This window comes from Python bivittatus, unplaced genomic scaffold, assembly GCF_059951505.1.
Source record: "Python bivittatus isolate LINGU-HERP-01145 unplaced genomic scaffold, Pbiv_v1 ctg000250_np1212, whole genome shotgun sequence".
NCBI classification, from domain to species: domain Eukaryota; kingdom Metazoa; phylum Chordata; class Lepidosauria; order Squamata; family Pythonidae; genus Python; species Python bivittatus.
In genome coordinates, this window is record NW_028277057.1 from 1,544,898 (window position 1) to 1,563,712 (window position 18,815).

The 18,815-nt window shown below is 41.1% G+C and overlaps 1 protein-coding gene across 1 annotated transcript in view; it reads left to right on the forward strand.

Moving 5' to 3' along the window:
* Window positions 1–281: 281 nt before the first annotated feature.
* Window positions 282–18,815, forward strand: part of RUNX3 (RUNX family transcription factor 3) — a 132,275-nt gene continuing 113,741 nt past the window's right edge. The window contains exon 1 of the mRNA XM_088140946.1: window positions 282–384. Within this exon, the coding sequence (XP_087997072.1) occupies window positions 327–384 (58 nt within the window). The 5' untranslated portion in view covers window positions 282–326. The remainder of the gene's footprint in view (window positions 385–18,815) is intronic.

An 18,815-nucleotide genomic window follows, 5' to 3' on the forward strand; every position in this document is an offset into this window, starting at 1 on the left:
TTCTCTCTGTTTGAAAAACCACATTGGCTTTCCCCTCCCCTTTCATCCCAGTGAGGATCCAGCGCGCATATGCTTCTATTGAGAAATTTGGGCTTGAACATTCCTGTGGTGCTGAGGAATCAACTTCTTAGTTATAAGCAGGCACAAAACTTCTTTGGGGATTTTTTTTTTCTTTTCTCACCCCACCCTCCCTATTTTCCTTTTTCTTTCTTTCTTTTTTTCACTCTGCAGTTCAGCTGAATCTTCTTTATGTTTTTCCCCCCTAAAAAGGGTAAAGCAAACCATCAAGGTTGGCTGGAAGACAACCTGGTTCATAGATCTGGACTATGGCATCCTACAGCATGTTTGATTCCTTTACAACCTATTCTTCAGCCTTCTTGCGTGGTGAGTACAGATCTCTCCTCCTCTCCTTCAAGGCAGGAAGCACTGTTGTTTGTCACTCAAGGGAGCTTCAACTTACAGCCTCTTTTAATAACCCTGTTGGCACATCTTCAGTTGGATGTTAACTCTTTTGCAAAACGAGCGGTAGAGGAAGGAATGTTTCCTCATGTACATAGAGGATGTTTTAAGGGGAATCTGTAGCAGGAAGGGACATGGCAAAAGTTCTGCTCTTTCTGGGACACTCTATTCCAAGGTATTGTTTCTGGGAGGGTCATTTGAGTGTATGCCCATTAAGCAGGGGTATATTATCTGCACTGCAATAACCCAGGTGAGCACTAGATGGATGCAAAGAGATAACCAGCTGGTGGTCATCCCGATTTTTGTAATGCAGATCTAGTAGCCCTGCCATTATAGAGTTTACTTCCACATTCTTGTTGAGTTGTCTAGAAAATTGTCATGTTGGCTGAAGTCTGTGCATTTGATATTAAAGCAGTTTTTTGTTTGGTTTGGTGTTTTGATAGAAGTCAAATGACTTAGTTGAGAGAGCTGATCATTTATTTTATAGAACTAGGACATCAGGACTGATTTAGTTAGATAAGCCAGGTCAACTGGAGAAGAGCTGTAGAAGTCTGGATTCCTAATTATCTGGATAAATTAGTTGCCTAGGATACAAAAAAGCATGCTATGATTAAACAACCAATCAGCCAAATCAACTGACCCATCAGCTCCTTTACCTGATTACAAAATCTTCAGTGAGGTTCTCCCCAAAACAAATACAATGCACAGAAGAATTGTCTTGGATACTGTGTCCTTAATCAGGCTCTCCTTCTTGTTCTCAGCTATGCAGTGTTTTGAAGGATATTCTGTTTTGTCCGAATCCAATCACCGCATTTGTTCATATAGGAAGAATGGCTTCATTATGCATAGCCTAAAACTGGGGTATTGGGTTGATTTCAGTGTTGTCGTTTTGTTCTTTAGAGAATTTGCCTGTGGAAGACTACAAATGAGGTTACAATCTCCCCTTGAAATTCATGTAGAAAACCGTTGAACAGGCTCTGTCAAGGATCCCCATCATGAAAGATCCCGTTAGTAGAACTAGATGCAGCCTTCTGCGCATTTCTTTTATTAAGCCTCTTATGTTAATTCTTAGCAAGCTCTCTTGGGTCAGCTCAAAGAGGCAAGTAAACCCTGAAAGTTTCTGGAATTGTACAGATACCTCTTGTACAACTGTATGTTTGGTTTCTCAGTGGTTAGTATTTGCCATGCAGTCTTCATGTTTGGAGACTCCATTCAGCCTTGGATTTACCTCTCTTCCTCTTCCACCACGGATTTTGTTCACGCTTTCTTAAATGCTGTCTGTACTGGCCATTGCTGCGTCTTTCAACAGTCACTCCTGAAATGATATATTGTATGAGATTGTGCTTCCTTTTTAAAAATTTATTTATTTATTAAATTTATATGCTGCCCATCTCCCCCAGAGGGTGTCTCTGGACAGCTCGCAATTAAAATTTGCTCCAAGCTTTCCTAACCTGGTGCTCTCCAGATGTCCTGAATTTCAAGGCCCACATTTTCAATTGTGGGAGTTGAAGGAGAACATGTCTGGACAATCCAAGTTGGAGAAAGGTTACTGTTTTAGAATCTGCTGCTGAGTTTTAATGGTAGTCTTCTGCACTGGCAAAATGGCACCGTCCCCAAACTGACCCACCACTCAATAAGAAATGTAGCCAAAGAATCTGCCATAGATTGGAGTCAATGGTTTGTTTGTTTTTGTATTTTACAGTAAAAATACAAAGTACTGAAATAATGCTTAAAATTTTTATAGGTAATTTAATAACCACTTAAGTGTGAAATCATGACTGAAAGCAAGGAAGGACAATTTTTATGAGGCCAAGGGGCACACAGCATTGTTGGGATTTGCTATACGAATGAGTGCAGAGCCACATAAAAAGATTTTTGATGTGCCGGGGGGGAGGTGATGAAAATTAAATGAATGTTAATATTACTACTTCTAATTGCTTTAAGGATGTAATTCTTGTATGCCACCTACTCTGGTAACTCAAGGGAATTAATTATCTATTTATTTGCCGAATGGCCATAGACTAAAAGACAGATTTAACTATTCAACACATGTTTATAAGGAACCCCATCACCTTTGCAGGGCAGTTGATTCCCAGGTTTCAAATAAATTAAAAACAACATGAGCAAATAATCCCCTGAAAAGCAGCTCTCTTGAGCATACTCATGTCGCACAAATGCACAGAGTGAAAGTGGCAGAAAGAAAGAGATGAAGAGGATATGGAGATTTGTGGCCAATAGTCACTGGAAACTGGAAGGGGCATTATGGCTATGCTCAAGGGACAGCTTATACTAGCTATTGAATTAACCCTCTTTCTGAGTTTGTACCAGGGCATCCATGGGGAAGGGGGAGTTTTCAAAAAGTCAAGAGGGCAGCTATGACTGAGGGAGGGTCAAAAAAATCAAAATGGTGGCCGTGAAGCCACCACTTGATTTTGCTGACATTCCCCCAACAAATTCCCCGGTTCACACAAGACAGCAAACTGAAAACTCACAAAGTAGAGCGGATTGGCACAATGTTCTACACCACCCAAAAAATCCAACCTAGGATAAAACCAAGTAGGGATAACATGTGGAAATGAGGTTCTGGTACCTTTGCTGATTTGGTGAAGCATGTTGTATTGGTATGAACATGAGTGGGTGACTATATTAAATCTAAATAATAATATTCACTTTAGAGCCCAGATACTAGGAACGGTGCATGTAATAAAATGAGATGTAGGAGAATTGAAAGAAAGTAGTTCTTCATACAGTGTTCTTATTATTATTATTGTTCTTGTTATTATTCTATCTTTTAAGTGACTGGGTTAAAGAGATGAGGACCACCATCATCCTCAGAGATTACATATGGTCCACATATGTCCTTTAAACTAAAAGATTTAGTTTAAAATGCCAGGACTTGGTTCATTAAATCTTGGTACTGGTGTATTTTTTTTTTTCATACCCTGTTTCAAGAGGCCTTCTACCCCTTTAACAATCCATTGCCAGGTAGAAATTCAGCAGGGAAACATTTTTGTGCCTGGTAGAGGTTGGGAATTTTACTAAGGAAACCAACAGCCCTCCCCAAGATGATGAACTCTGCTAGGGAAGGGAGAGGCAACACTAAACTATAAGTTCAAGCATTTAGCTTAACTCCAATAAGAACCTCTCTCAAGTGAGAGAGAACCAGACAGGGGCTTTTCCGACTCCGACTCAGGAGTTTCAAGTTGGTATTCTGAGGAAAAATACAGTGAAGATTTTGGAGGTTTCACCCCCAAAACCAACCTTGCTTCTTAGCTGTGTTTGTTGGCTAAATCTATCTTTTCCTTGGATCGCATCAATGGAGAAGAAAGATCTCCAACACGCATCCATGGATATGTGAGCCATAGATTTCCCCAATCCCTGCCTCTGAGAAAAGACTGGTAATTTTTTTCAGTGGTAGCTACATCAGTAGCTTGTCAGTCCTATCACGGAGTCTGCTTCTTCATTCACAACCCACCAGCAGCAAGCGAGATGCCGTGGCCAAGTCACCACAGAAGATACAAACAAGACTGTTCTTTTACACATAACTTCAAGCCAATGTTTTCTGTTTAGCTATCATAATATCTGCTAAATGTAGACTCAGTTTTCCAAGGGCAGACCCTTTTATAGTGAGGTATACCCAATCCATTAAAATGGAACTATCAGTAGAGCTATGGAAACCATGTGGGACAAAGAAATGCAGGAATATGATAAGGTAATGAACTATTCATTTTGATAGGGAGAAAAAGACTAATGCTTTGGACCCAGAGGCATCTGTAGTGGGGTAGGGGTGTCCAAGGGGGACAAATGAAATGATGGGAGCTGTATCATGCAGTCATGACACAAGCTTTTCCCTTTTTGTATGTGTGACAGTGTCATGATGCACACACAAACACTGTTTTCAGTTTCGATGAAAGCATCAGAACCTGCAGACACATTTGCTGGGGCTCTTTTGTGGTGCCTGATGGGGGGCCAGGAGGCCTCCCTTGATGCCTGCCCCAGTTTGTTTTTCTCTTAGATTCTATTAATTAAAAAATAAATGAATGGGAAACTAGCATCCTGCAAAGCAAAGGGTTAGCTTTCAGTAATAATCTGTAATATCAACCACACCTCTAAGTCTCATATAGAGACATATAGTAAAGAAATTATTAAAGGAAGGAAGGAAGCCAGCCAGCCAGCCAGTTAGCTAGCTGCAGTCCTGTTTGGAAGGGTGCTCATTTGCCCTAAAAAAACCCCAACAACAAAGTTAAGCTGAAGAGGTAGAAAATATCTTGTGAAGCTAGAAGGCATATGGAGAACAACCTTATCTGTTTGCTTCCTGATAATCCTTTGTGATTGACCACACCCATCCTCGGCAAAAGTGCTGGATCAGGAGTAGGGAGACCTAGGTTCTGGTCCCCACTCAGCTGTGAAAACTCCCTGGGTGAGGTTGGGCCAGTCCCCCCCTCTCAGCCTGAACGAGGGTTGTGCAATGGTGAAAGTGCTGGACTAGAAACAGGGAGTCCCCCCTCAGCCACAGAGGCTCTCTGGGGGACTCTGGGCCACCCCCTCCCTCTCAGCCCAAGAGCCAAAGTGATATGGTGGTGAAGGTACTGGACAAGGAGAGGGAAGGCCCAGGTTTAAGTCCACCTTCAGCCCTGGAAGCCTATTGGCCAACTTTGGGCCGCTGTATCTCAGCTCAACCTACAGGTTTGTTGTATGGAGATTTGTGGAAGGAGTAATACATACATCTATATACTGTACATATAACTCTGTATAGGCAGGAAAGCTAATTAGTTTGGAAAGCCAGGTTGCTGTTGTGGTCTAGGTACGAGGAGACCCAGATTGAAGTCAACTCTCAGCCATGGAAGTTCTTTAGGTGACTTTAGACCAGTCCCTCCCTCTCAGCTCAACCTATCTCACAGCATTGTTGTGGGGAAAAATAGAAGCTCCTGAACGAGATGCAGGATTTAAATCTAACAATTTGTGGGACCGCCTGTCTCCAGTTTTTTCTGCCCACCCCACATGGTCTAACAGAGTGGGCATGCACCAGCAACCTTCTATTAAAAACACCATCTGATGGGACCTGGGAAGTGCCTTCTCTGTCACAGCCCTTCCCTATGGACCCCCATGCCCCCCAAGATTCAGATGGTCCCAACCGCACTGGTCTTTTGTAAGCCACTGAAAGCTGTTTCTCCTCCCTAGACATGGGGCCAGGTTGTGGGGTGAGCCCATCATGTGGTTCTGATTAAACTCTCTGAGTTTTTTACGTTTTAAATTTTTTCACGTTATTGGTTTTTTTCTGTTGTTTGTTAGCTGCCCAGAGCTGTGTATTGAGTGGACTGCTATACAAATTTAAACAGCACATGAATAAAGATAATTAAATAACATTCCGAAGGTAGCCTTCATACCAAAAATGGAGCAATATGGAATATAATGGCTCCACTTTGTGGGGATTGAGCATGTTCAGTAGCAAAGGATGCCAGTTAATTATTAGAGCAAACCAGGAAGGGGCTGGTGGGTTTTTCATGCATAATTACTTGCAAGAAAATCCCTGGAAGGAAAGGCCATTCAGTCCCTGGAAAAAGCACTGAATTTTGCAATGGTTTATTGCATGTCAGGGGTGTCTGCAGAGTGTGGTCAAAAAAGTCAAGATGGTGGCCATGAAACTGCAACCAAAACTCTACCTGTTTTTTTAGGTGTCATGCATGGGCCATCTTGACTTTTTTGACCGTGCCCTGTAACACCTTGTTCCATGTGCTATTTATCATAACTTGAAGGTCATTGCTGGATCAAGAAAGTATATTGCCCTTGTTGCAAGGCCTCAGAATTTACTCTTACAGAAATTACTGCCAAAAAAATTCCACGGGTTAGAGATCTGCAATGTTAAAAGCTTTCACTCACTGTGTTTTCTCAAAAGGAAGACAATCTGTATTCTTTTTCTTTTTTCAATACAGTAAGGTTTATACAATATTAATTGAAGATTATTGACATTCTATTATTTAGATAGCTTAGAGTATTGAAAATAAAGAAGAGGAAAAAAAGTATTCTGTCAATATTAATTACAATTTTTGTTTTTTATTTTTGTGTCTTCGAGTCAGGGCTTTTTTTTCCCTTTTGACTCCTGGTGACTGCCTGGACAAGTCCCTGGAGTTTTCTTGGCAAGCTTTGTCAGAAGTGGTTTGCCATTGCTTCCTTCCTAGGGCTGAAAGAAAGTGACTGGCCCAAGGTCACCCAGCTGGCTTTGTGCCCAAGGCCAGACTAGAACTCCTGGTCTCCCGGTTTCTAGCCTGATGCCATAATCACTACAGGTAGTCCTCGGGTTACGATGGCAATTGGGACCAGGATTGCCATTGCTAAGCAGTGTGGTTGTAAAGTGACTGCATCACTTAGCAATGGCAATCCAGGTAGTCCCAGTTGCCGTCGTAACCCCAAGATGTGCGGGTCGTTAAGCAGGAAGAACAGGAGTCCCAGGTAAGGAGCATGGGGGTGCCACAAGGGGGTGGAGGCCTGGTGCAGTCCACACATGAGTTGAGGGAGGGTGGTGCTGCAGTGCGGCCAGGGGGGGACTTAACTGAATGACGTGCGACCTTCCCTGCCGGCTTCCCCTTTGACTTTGCTTGTGGGAAGCTGGCAGGGAAGGTTGCAAATGGCGATTACATGACCACGGGATGCTGCAACAGTCAGAAATCCGGGCTGGTTGCCAATCACCCAGATCACAATCGTGTGACTGCAGAAATGCTGGGATGGTCAGAACTTCGAGGACCAGTTGTAAGTACCACTTGTTCAGTGCTATCACAAATGTGAATGGTCGCTGAACAAGTGGTTGGTAAGCGAGGACTATCTGTATACCAAACTGGGTCTCTAAATACAATTTAGGATGACAATATTATAAACATAAAATTATTTGACTTTTTCATCCAAAGTTGAGTATAACATTGAAACCCCCCCCCCCCCACTGTGAATTGCTTCTAAGTATTTATAGAATGATAAAGGTTTTGATCTTAAGTTAATTACTTAATATTAAAATCTCCATTAGATTGTTTCTGTGTGTCTGTGTGTGTGCATATTAATATCTGTGTTCTTGATCCACTAGATTGTTTCTTTGATGGGGCTGCTTTTTTATTTGTTTGATTTTTTTTTAGTGCTAGGAACAAAGGGCCTTTCCTAATGCTCCACCAGTTGTGTGAGCCAAAAAATTGGGTAGGTGATTTTTCCAAGAGAAGGAGTATTCCTGTAACAATTTCACAAGAACAGCATTTACTGTTCACTAAGGAGTCAATCTGTTTCTGGAAAAGCCCAGTGGGAGGAATCATCTCTTCATAAATACCTTCAAGATGGAATGGAAGTGTGAGAAGACAGAGAGGATGCAGACCAATAGAGAAACGATGGTACAATGGAAACCAGGATAGTCATGCACACTCCTTTAGACACACTATCATTAAATAATCGAGAAAGCTTCCTGCTGGGCCCAGGAGAATTTCACCAAAATTCTCTTCCCCTTTGAAAATATTTCTAAAGCAAATTCTCTTTCATCAAATTAAATGAGGACAGATAGCAAAAAGCATGGTAGTGTTTCTCAGCCTAGAAAAAAACATATTTTTCCTTGTCTCCCACCCCGTAAACTATTCTCAAAGTGACTTTATTGAGACCCATTTTTAGCAATTCCATTAAATGTTAAAAACCATTAAAAAAAACCACAAACTGGAATTATTCTTATTACTACAGGAAAACATTGATACAGTGGTCTGATTGGGGTCACAGGGTGTATTAAATACACAACATCATTTATATGTAATTATACAAATGACATAAATTGCCACTGATGCCAATAACATTAAATGAAAATTAATCTAAATTTAATTGCCTCATCCAGACTATTTTGGATTGAACAGACTTGTCCATTGTTTGGTCGGTTGCATCCAAACTCCTCAAAATAGGGGTCTGTTGTATCTAAGCTTCCTTGTAATCATCATCATCACCTGTAACACTTCCCAACCTAAAGGCATTCAAGAATGGAAAAAGTTCTTGTCTCTCTAGTAACCTCTCGTCCTCCTCCCATTTTACTATCTGACAACTCTTTTAAGGTGAAGTACAAAGTAGAATGCCTAAGAGAAAATGCCTAAATTCAAAATTAAAATTCACCCATGTCTCATTACAGTGAAAAAAATAAAGACATTAACAATGGTTAAAAGTATAGTTTATGAAGTGTGGGGAGTATAATCTGAATTCAGTTGAAAATGAAAGGTCTAGATCTTTATAGACTATTTAAAGATTGTGAGATCGGGCACCTGGAGGACATTTTAGTTTTCTATCCCTTTTTAAAGCCCTTCTCATGTTTGCAAAAGGCTTTTTTTGTGCCTAAAGAATATTTTCCACATCATCAAATGAGCTCAGATTTCTCCTGAATCATTTAAATGATAACACAGTGATGCTTTGGACACATTTATAAGACTTAATGGAAAAGCAGAGCTACCTCTGCTCAGGAAGCATTTCAGCTGCCTTCAAATGATAGCAGTTTCAGTTTTTAACTCAAATGTTACAAAACGTTGAATTTGTTCCAAATGTTTCTAATATATACCATGTCAAAAGGTCTGGATAGGCAATTTGAGATTCAAACTTCCAATTGCAGGAATCCATTTTTTTCCCTGAAGCTTTGAATATCCCTGGTGTAATTTCTGGGTTCGGTGGTGGGATTTTGATGTAAATGTCCAAAAGTTGATGAAAGAGCCCCATTGTGTAAGTTCTAGTATAAACTTGAAACTTGAGAACTGACCATTTTGAAATTTGATTCTCTTTAATGCTCTTATGTTTTATCTCTACAAAAATAAATCATACACATTTTGGATTTAGTCCTTAAACTGATACCATTCAGGCATGTGGGACTGATAATTCCATAATTCATAGCTTGTATAATTAGGTGGTCCTAAGACCTCAAGAAGGCACCAGCTGGAGGGAAGATGAATGAGCATATTAAGTTTTCTGTCTGCTGTCTACTCAAGTTATAGAAGCAAAGCAGTTCTGAGTGAAGAGAAAATGGGGTGTTAGGAGGTCAACCTTTCCTATGAACTGAGTCAGGAAGATCCATTTCTGAAACTTACTTCTCAGTGGAACAGACTGGGTGATTTAGACAAAACCAGAAGGGCAGGGTTAGGGTTGTTTCCTCCCCAGCATCCAGGTTCACACAACCTGTTATCCTAGGCTAAAACATGGTTTGTTTGATCTTAGCAAGTTGTGGGATCGCAATGATTATGTTTTATTCACCCAGTTGCAGGATTAAGTATGTTGTTCAAATCCATCTTATGGTAATGAAGATGTAGGGATGTGCAAACTGAGGCTGGATCTGATTCAAAAAGCCAACACTGAATTTAAACTGAATTTTTGGATGTTCAGATCAAACGGTCAAATTAATACCGAAAATTGATTCTCTGGATTTTTACATTGAATTGTCAAATCAAATCAATTTTCAGTATTCAAACTGATGCAGGAAAACATCTTTGTGCATGTGCAAATATCAGGCATGTCTCTGAACTGGGTCTGAATTTTAGCGAATCAGTTGAAAGGCATGTGAATCGGTGTGTGCATTGTACTGATATGAAGATTCAAGCAGAAGATTTGATTCAAGCGGGGGATTTGAGCAAATCACCTTGAAATCAAATTTTCAAATCAATTGTTTACCCAGCCCTATAAAAATATCAGGTTTACTTGCTGGGGGATTGCTAAGTGTTTTAAACATGAAGGAGGGCTTTGAACTGTGAAATGATTTTGTGTGCTTATGTGTCTGTTTATGTGACTGTGAGTATAAATTATGTGCTTTGGTCTGGGAATTTTAGTAGTTTTTCCCACTGTTTTATGTGCACTGAAGCCAAATAATTGATTGCGTGAATTATGTCAATTTTGAAAATGTAAAATCCTTTATTAAATGGCACAAATAAGAAAGAAGAATGACAGGGGATAACATTTTTACTTATATTACCAGAAAGCTGGAGGGCATTATTGTAGGAACAGGGTTTTTTCGAATCCTCCCAGCCCCCCTCCAAAGCCACTGCTGCATAATAATGTTTTGTTTTTAATATTGCAAAAGGGAAAAGTGTGAAAGACATGGGGACTGCACATATTAATGGTATTTAACTAATTTTGTTCTTATTTAATACCATTTAAATGATGACAGATTCCCCTGTTCTCCCCACTGAATGCCATACAGGGGTCTCGGCTTGAAAAATGTTTGATGCTTCTGCATGAACGAATAAAATAGCCAATGATCTTGTTCTGTTGGTTGTTCCAAAATTATTTAACCATTTCCCTAAATACTGGAACCTTCCTCAATCTGATACATTCTAGAAATTTTGGAAACACAATTACCAAAGTTCCCCAGTCAATCTTGTAAATATATCTGGCAGGCACAAAGTTGAGGAAGACAGAGAAATACATCGTCCTGCCTTGTGTTAATGTGTTAATTGAATGACAGTCATTCTTTGCATTAAACGTGAAAGTCCTCTTCAGTTTCTAGTAGTGCTAAGTACCATCCTTCTGCATTTCTTACCTTCACTAGTTCTCATTCACTAGTTTGTTGTGAAATTTTCTTTAAAAGAGGGAGAACGTTTCACAGACATTTGCATTGGTACAATGTGGTTTTCTTGCACTTACTTTGTTACAAGGTGGTCAGTGACTGTGTCTCCCCTTTCATTGTATAATCCTTTACTGGCAACCCAAGCATGAATCAGGTAATCCCAAGGGATAAGCCATGAGCATTTTTACAGGTTGGGATATGTGGACAGCCAGGGAGGCCTCAAAGGGAAGGAAAGATCTATAACAGGAACCATCAACACCAAATTTGCATTGTCTGCTGTCTTCGACAATAAAATAGCTCAAAAACTCCACATAGAGAACTTTGAAATAAATTCTCAAGCACCCTGAGGCTAAGGCAGAAAAACAGAAGCCTCTTTCACAAGGGAAGAAAAATTTTGAGTATTTACAAGGCAAATTTTGGCACAGTTTTAGTCAGAATGTTCACTCAAGCCTTGTCTTACAGATAGAGATAGATAGATAGATAGATAGATAGATAGATAGATAGATAGATAGATAGATAGATAGATAGATAGATCTGTAGACATATGAAAGACAGAGAAAAAACATGGGCACACTTAACTATGATGATGATCTTGGGTTATGCTCCTGGCGCTTATTAGATATTTTTATAAATAATAAATGATGGCCCACAATAGCAATCTATGAGAAATAAGTTATGTATTATTTTTAATTAAAAGAGATCACAGATGATAACTTAATTTGACGGATTCAGAATTACCCCAAGCTGCGTTCTCAGGTGCCTCCATAATCAGGTATGGACATTACGATCCAACTTTGCGGCACTTTTACAATGATGCTTGTTTGGATGCAACTTCCATGAAAGCTTGACCGAGGGCCAACGCTGTAGAAATCGATGAAATTTACATGCAGGTATTACGTGTAGAGTTGTAACTCTGCCGACTAATTCTTTCCACTTCTCCCTTGATACCAGAGAGAAAAACTCATTTATAACATTGGAATAGAGTTTATTTTTACAGGATGCAAAGATAAGAAATTGCCAACTTCAGTGGAATTCATGGGCTATGGTTCTCCATTAGGGGAGAGGCTACAGCTCAGGTGTTGCTTGTAAGTTCTCAGGGGAGAAGCCTGGGGTGCATCCTGTGGCCTCTACAGGTACAGCAGGTTTGGACAACTTGGGGGGTGGGTGGGTGGGCGAGGGCTTCCTTTAATTCACAAGGGTTGCTGTAGGTCGAGTAATGTTGCTGATGTACAAGACAAAGATGGATGGGACTGAAAGTTTCCAGAACATTTTGAATTCAGGGAGGTATTTCTTAGTGATTTTTAAATTGTGTGAAGCCTGTTTTAGACTTCATGTGTCTTCTGGCTCAGAAGAGTGGGAAACTACACCACTGGCTGTCAGCTGGTCAAACATGGTTCCAAGATCCACAAAAAGGAATTTTGGGGGTCCTTGGTTGGCAGGCTACCCTTCCTTGAATTAAAGGGTTAGGGAAGCAGATGAAAGAGATGCCACGTTGCTGCTGCAAGTCAGAATAATCAGACTAGTCTTAAGGCAACTTTGTACATTCCTTTATGTAGACATGGCTCCTTCCTGAACATTGGCAAGAGCAGCCAATACCGTGACCCAAAGTATCTTGGGCACTCTCTAGGGAAAACAGAGAATGCATTTGCCCTATTCTTTTCCAGAGCAGATGTGGTACATCTGTACTTAGACCTGTTCAAATGCTAGGCCTCAGTGCTGAACTTTAGCATAATTGTCCAACACTTGACGCAGGACAATTCCCAAACTCAGCCACGTTTGCTTGCTGCATCATTCCGAAATAAACGAAGCACCACACGTTTGCCCTCTAAAGAGGGCTTACTAACAGGGTCATTTGATCCACAGCCTAAAATTACTTAGCTGCGCTAGTCTAATTGTGAAACACTGGAGCGTGGCCATTTATCTCAGGTCAGAGATGGGTGTGTTTATTTACTTAGCCGTTTTGTAAATGCTGCTTTCCCTCTAGAATGATGCCTCGAGGCATTTCAGAGTAAAAAGGAATCATTTGTGAAGGATCGTAGGATTTGCAAAGGTGTAACTGGAAGTGGATCCCACTCCCAGTGCTGGTAGGAATCTGAGCGCAGTGGTGTCTACTGAGTAATACATGTGGTGGAACAATCATACTGTCTTCTGCAAGATGCTGGCACTATAAATATAGCCTTTGTACTCCCTGCTGCTAATTAAAGGCAGATGCATGGCAAGCAAATAAGCAGAGGAAAATAAAAAACATTTGTACTGTTTCTGTTTAATCTATATTTTGCCCTCCACAAGTAGGATGCATAAATGCTGGACTCTAACTAGGATCATTCATAAAATAAAATAAAATAAAATAAAATAAAATAAAATTCACATCTTGAATTCAGTTTCTGTTGCTTGTGAAGCAATAAACATCTTTGTTTTGAACATAATTGTATTAATGGGAAGGAAGGGGAAAGATGACGAGAAATGCTGGACGATTGCCAAATTGCAAGACATTTGTTAAATATTAAGGCAAATGATCCTTGTTCGTTGAAAGGTTACATGAATCCTTTGAATGCATAGCATTGCAAAGATTCTATGAATCCTGCAGAAACATTTTGGTACAGTTTCTAGAACCTCATTTTGCTTTGCATCTCCATCATGTTCCATATGAGTTGTGCATATTTTTTTTAAAAAAAATTATTATTATTATTATTATTATTATTATTATTATTATTTGCCCTTCTTGGGTCACTGAATGGATAAGGTTAAGTTTTTCATTCCACTGTTCAATTTATATCCAGCTTAGGAGGGGTGGCAGCACTAACCATTGGGGCGCTTGAGGCTGTAGAAATAAAAGAAAGCCTCAAAAACCCTACACTGATGTATTCACATCGTCACCAGGAGGCAACCTTGCCTCAAAGGAATCTTTTTATTCAACATACAGTATAGCCTAATTCAGTGTTTCTCAACCTTAGCAACTTTAAGATGTGTGGACCAACTCCCAGAATTCCCCAGCCAGCAAGTCTGGCTGGGGAATTCTGGGAGTTGAAGTCCACACATCTTAAAGTTGCTAAGGTTGAGAAACACTGGCCTAATTTTTAATACACACGTCTTCCCCACTCTTGTTCAAGCAGCAGCTGAGTTGCTTTGAAAGCCTGTTTAAAAAGGAACGTGGCGAACCAAAGGCTTAAGGAGGCACTGTGAGGCTTGTAGGATAGATCTTTTCTCCTTCCTGGGGGGACCCAGAACTCTGGTTATGCTGCTCTTCCTTCCTGCTTCGCTGAAAGGACTTGATGCTACAGTTGACTTAGGGTTGCCGCTTGACCTGGTTTGGACAGACGGCGGTGCTTTGAGGCTCGCTGGAGTCCTCCTTCCATTCTTGCCATGGCGCTCTCCCATTGCAATTGCCCCTTCTGGTTCTTCCATGGCACCAGATTCCTCCGGAGTCTCTTCAGGTTGAGTCTCCTAAATGGGATAAAAGGCCTCTTCCAACTGGAGCCTGATTTTAGATTTTTTACCCTGCCTTTATTATTTTTATAAATAACTCAAGGTGGTGAACATATTTAATACTCCTTCCTCCTCCTATTTTGCCTGCGACAACAATCCTGTGAGGTGGGCTGGGCTGAGAGAGAGAGGAACTGCCTCAAAGTCACCCAGCCGGCTTTCATGCCTAAGGTGGGATTAGAACTCACCGTCTCCTGGTTTCTAGCCTGGTGCCTTAATCACTAGACCAGTGTTTCTCAACCTCAGCAACTTTAATATGGGTGGACTTCAACTCCCAGAATTCCCCCAGCCAGCATGAATTCTGGCAGTTCAAGTCCACCCATATTAAATTGCTGAGATTGAGAAACACTGCACTAGACCAAACTGTTTTCCATGGTGTGGCTCCTGGTCACAGTAGAGGAGAAAGAGAATCCATGAACAAGATGCCGAACAGGCTCAACATCACAGGGTGCACAGTCAGCCCTCTCATGATTTCAGGTCTGGAACCCCCTGAAGAATGAATACGCTGTGGCCCCCAAACCTTCAGCGAGGCCCTCAAAAGCCCTCTGAGATGCTACCCAATCCTCATTCCTTGTAATGTGGGAGGACTTCAGGAAGTCACTAATGCCTAGTGGGGAATTGTCATATAAACTGCACTGAACATGTTGGAACTTAAATTATCATATTTATTTTGTGTCCTGGCCCCACACGATTTGGGGAGGGCGTGTCCCACTTGCCACAAGAGCCACAGGCAATATTCTGGCCTCAGTGTGTGTGTGTGTGTGTGTATGTGTGTGTGCGCCCTAGTTTATATAACTGAAAAGAAAGATGTTTCAGCAATCCAGATGCTGGGATTACCCCACCCTCTAAAAAAAGAAAAAAAGATTTTGGTGACAGCCAAGCACCTGGATGTTTGCATTGCTGGTTCAAGCAGCACATCCATCCTTTCGTGATGGTAGCGGAAGAGAGGCCACCTGGAAAGAAATTGACGAAAATAGAATCTGATCCCAGCAGCTGCTCCTGAAGGATGTTTTGGGAAGCCCGTCTTCTCCTGCCCCTACCAAATGCCAACCTCAGTCATTTTCAGAGTTACTGGCATGGAATCTAATAATCGCTTGTTGATTCTAGCTGGAAGCGCCTGCTAAGCCATCCAGGCAACCAGACCACCCTACGTGTCCAAAACCACCGCCGTGGACAGAAAAGGTGCAGAAGTGAACCCAGTTCCTGTGATCACTCAATGTTCCCCACAGTCCTGGCCAATTTCCTTGCGTCAGTGGGAACACTTCTGTCCCCCCCGCCTGCCCCCTCTGGACACATCTTGCAAATAACTGGTGTTCTATGCTGCCAAAAGAGGAGAGAAAGGCAGCCCTTTTAACAGGCTTGTTACCCTAATTGAAATGCTAAGGTTAGGCCCCTGGGGATCCAGGAGCAAGCGCTGAAGGAAAACAACGGGCCCACCAGAACGTTCTCGCAAGCAGAGATCAAATGACTAACTGCAGATTCAGTCCGCTTCCATGACAACCACTTCAGCAAGGAAAGAGTTGACATTCCCTGAATTTGTTCCTTGAGCTGGTTTGCCCCTTTTCCCCCCCAACCATCTCGTTATGTGCCACACACCAAAAGAAAACACACACGCACACACAGTAGTTCTTCATTTTCAAGCCAGGAACTGCAAAATATTACATACCTTGATGCCAATCTCACTGTGAAAGTGTGTGAGGACCTACTCCATTGCATTAGCATAGATTGGGCCCATACAACCCAGGTCATGAAGACCAGTGAAGACCACCAACCTTGCATGGTATCCACAAAGAATGTGAAGAACCTCCTCTTCTTACTCTCGATCCAGAATTTACTACTGCTCTTACTATCTATCAAAACAGAGGTGGTAGCCTGAGAACTGGGAAGGGATAGTTGGATTATTTACATCTTGCTGTAGGATATACATCGAACCATGCCTTCTCTCCTGATAGGGACACAATACTGCATTTTTTTATACCCTAATTTGTGGGCACAGATGCAGATTTAGAATCATCTTAGTGGATATACACCTCTCATTGTGGATGTGCTTCCTCAGTCTGCTTGTTAACTGTAAATGGGAAACATAAACTTCTTTATTCTCCCTTCCTACGGATTATATATCTTCAAATTGGATGTGGGTTTGACATCCCTTCATGTAGGAGCCTGACCACAGAGAGCCATTCAGACTGAATATCTTTGGACAGTCCTCAAAATAGATGTTCTCTGTAAAGTGGGAATGCCTGATCAGCTTGGTTACTCAGAGCGACAAGTAAGGGAGAGCAGATGACCACATCTGGATGGTCCCAAGGTGTTCAAGGTTAGCTTGATTCTCTTTAGGCTAAAGGGCAAAGTCATCATCATCTGATTAAATAGACATCAGTTGAGGAATTAATCAATTCAGCTATTAAATATGTATTGTATACAGAAGGAAAAGCAATTATCCTAAGGAGAAAATCATAATATTTTTAGCTGATATCCGCATGTTTGCAGCCGTCACCCTTACAAGAGGCATTCTTCCTTCTCTTGCATGCAGAAAGAAAATGCCTGTTTATAGCGTTTCTTACATTACAAATTCTGTTTTTGGTGGGAGGAATTTATAATGCAAGGGACATTATCTTATCTATCTATTATTCATCTTAAACAATGGCAATGGAGCTGAGCTTGCCGTGAGGTAAACTGGGTGGGGGAGGGGGGACTGCCCCAAGTGCCAGAGAGTGTGGGAGGATGTAAGGTAGGGTGGATCTGTGGAGAAACTTGTGACCGCTGGTGGTGCCCATCTCTCTGTTCTAGCATGAGAGAAATAACAAGCATGGGAGGAAATAACAAAAAATAGCAGAAGCTGCAGGAGAAAGATAAGGAGAAACTCCTTCTGTAACTCTCTAGCCCCCACAGAATCTGGACTGATGAACTCCAGTTTCTCAGGAGGTTTCCTGGTTCTTGCTGCTTCCTGGACCCCATTGAGAAAGGCAAGCAACAGGTCCCAGACAGAGGAGGAGATATCATTAGGAGTCACCTAAGCTCTCAGCTTCCTCAGTCAGACCCGGCTACCAGCCTGCTCATTTGTCCTATTCTGGTCACTGTAGACAGCCTGGATAGCTTGCACAGAATAGCAATCATGGGTGAAAGAAGAATATGCCCCTGTGGGACAGTCTTCAGAAAAAGCAATCAAGCTGAGGAAGCTCTTGTCAAAGGAGGAATAAGATATATGGACATAGATGTTAACAGGGAGCCTTCCAACCGCAGTGAGAACGTAGGAAAGGAGAAAGTGCCTGATACTCCAGTTAGAGTGCAGGTGATCTTGTAGCTACTCCAGCATCCATCTCTCTATCTCATATGGGAGGGGAGTGTCCATACTGTATTCCTAAAGAAAAGGGGAGAGCAGAGAAGGGTGGGGCAGGGGCTGAATTTAGTTCCTCTAGATGATCCAGGACTTTGGACCCATTTAAACTATATCCTGAGGGACCTTTTTCTACTAACTGGGACCCAGCAAGTGAAAAACTTCATGTTTCCCAAAGACAATGAAAATAGAAGTTTCCATCCAAGGTATTATTGCAATGAAATTCCCAGTGGTAATGGAGAGGTTATGGATTACCTACTCAAAACCCAGAATCCTGCATACTGTTTTTATTGCAAAAATCAGACTAATATTCCAGCCACATTGGATTTTACAAGGATTTACTGGCACATGATACATGCCACGAGAAGACAGAAAACATCATAAAGCATCCTATTAATCACTAGTGTGAGAGATGACTAAAGTTAAAGGCCATGATGGGTGATCAACGTCAAGAAGAGATTGTAAAGTCTGTTTACTGGTAAACATCTTCTGAAAAGACGTAATGCCATTGGGCACGCTTACTTCCCAAAACCTATTACTAGATCAGTTACAGATACAAAATAATAGAATCTTACTTAAAGTTGTGGAGCTGAAGTCTGAGTTTGATGCTGTGTTCTAGGATCATCTAAGAATCATCACTCAAGAAACTAACAGACACAACTTCCTTTTTTTATATAGTAATTTTATGAAAAATTACAATTAAAAAGATAAAAACTAATACAAACTAAAAAAAGAAAAGAATAAAAAATAGAAAGTGCAGAAAAGAATAGAAAAATAGACAAGAAAGAAAAAATAAGAATATAGTAAAGAAAAAGAAAAGAAATATGTAACGATCTTGATCTTTAGTCCCTTCAAATAATGTCCTAGAACTTGATTTCTGTTCATTTTTTTTCTTTGTCCTCCTCACAAAATTCTTCAGAGCTTTAACAAGCGCCTTTTGTAAATCCAATATAGGAAAATTATCCAGGTCATTCTCTTGGTTTGTTATTT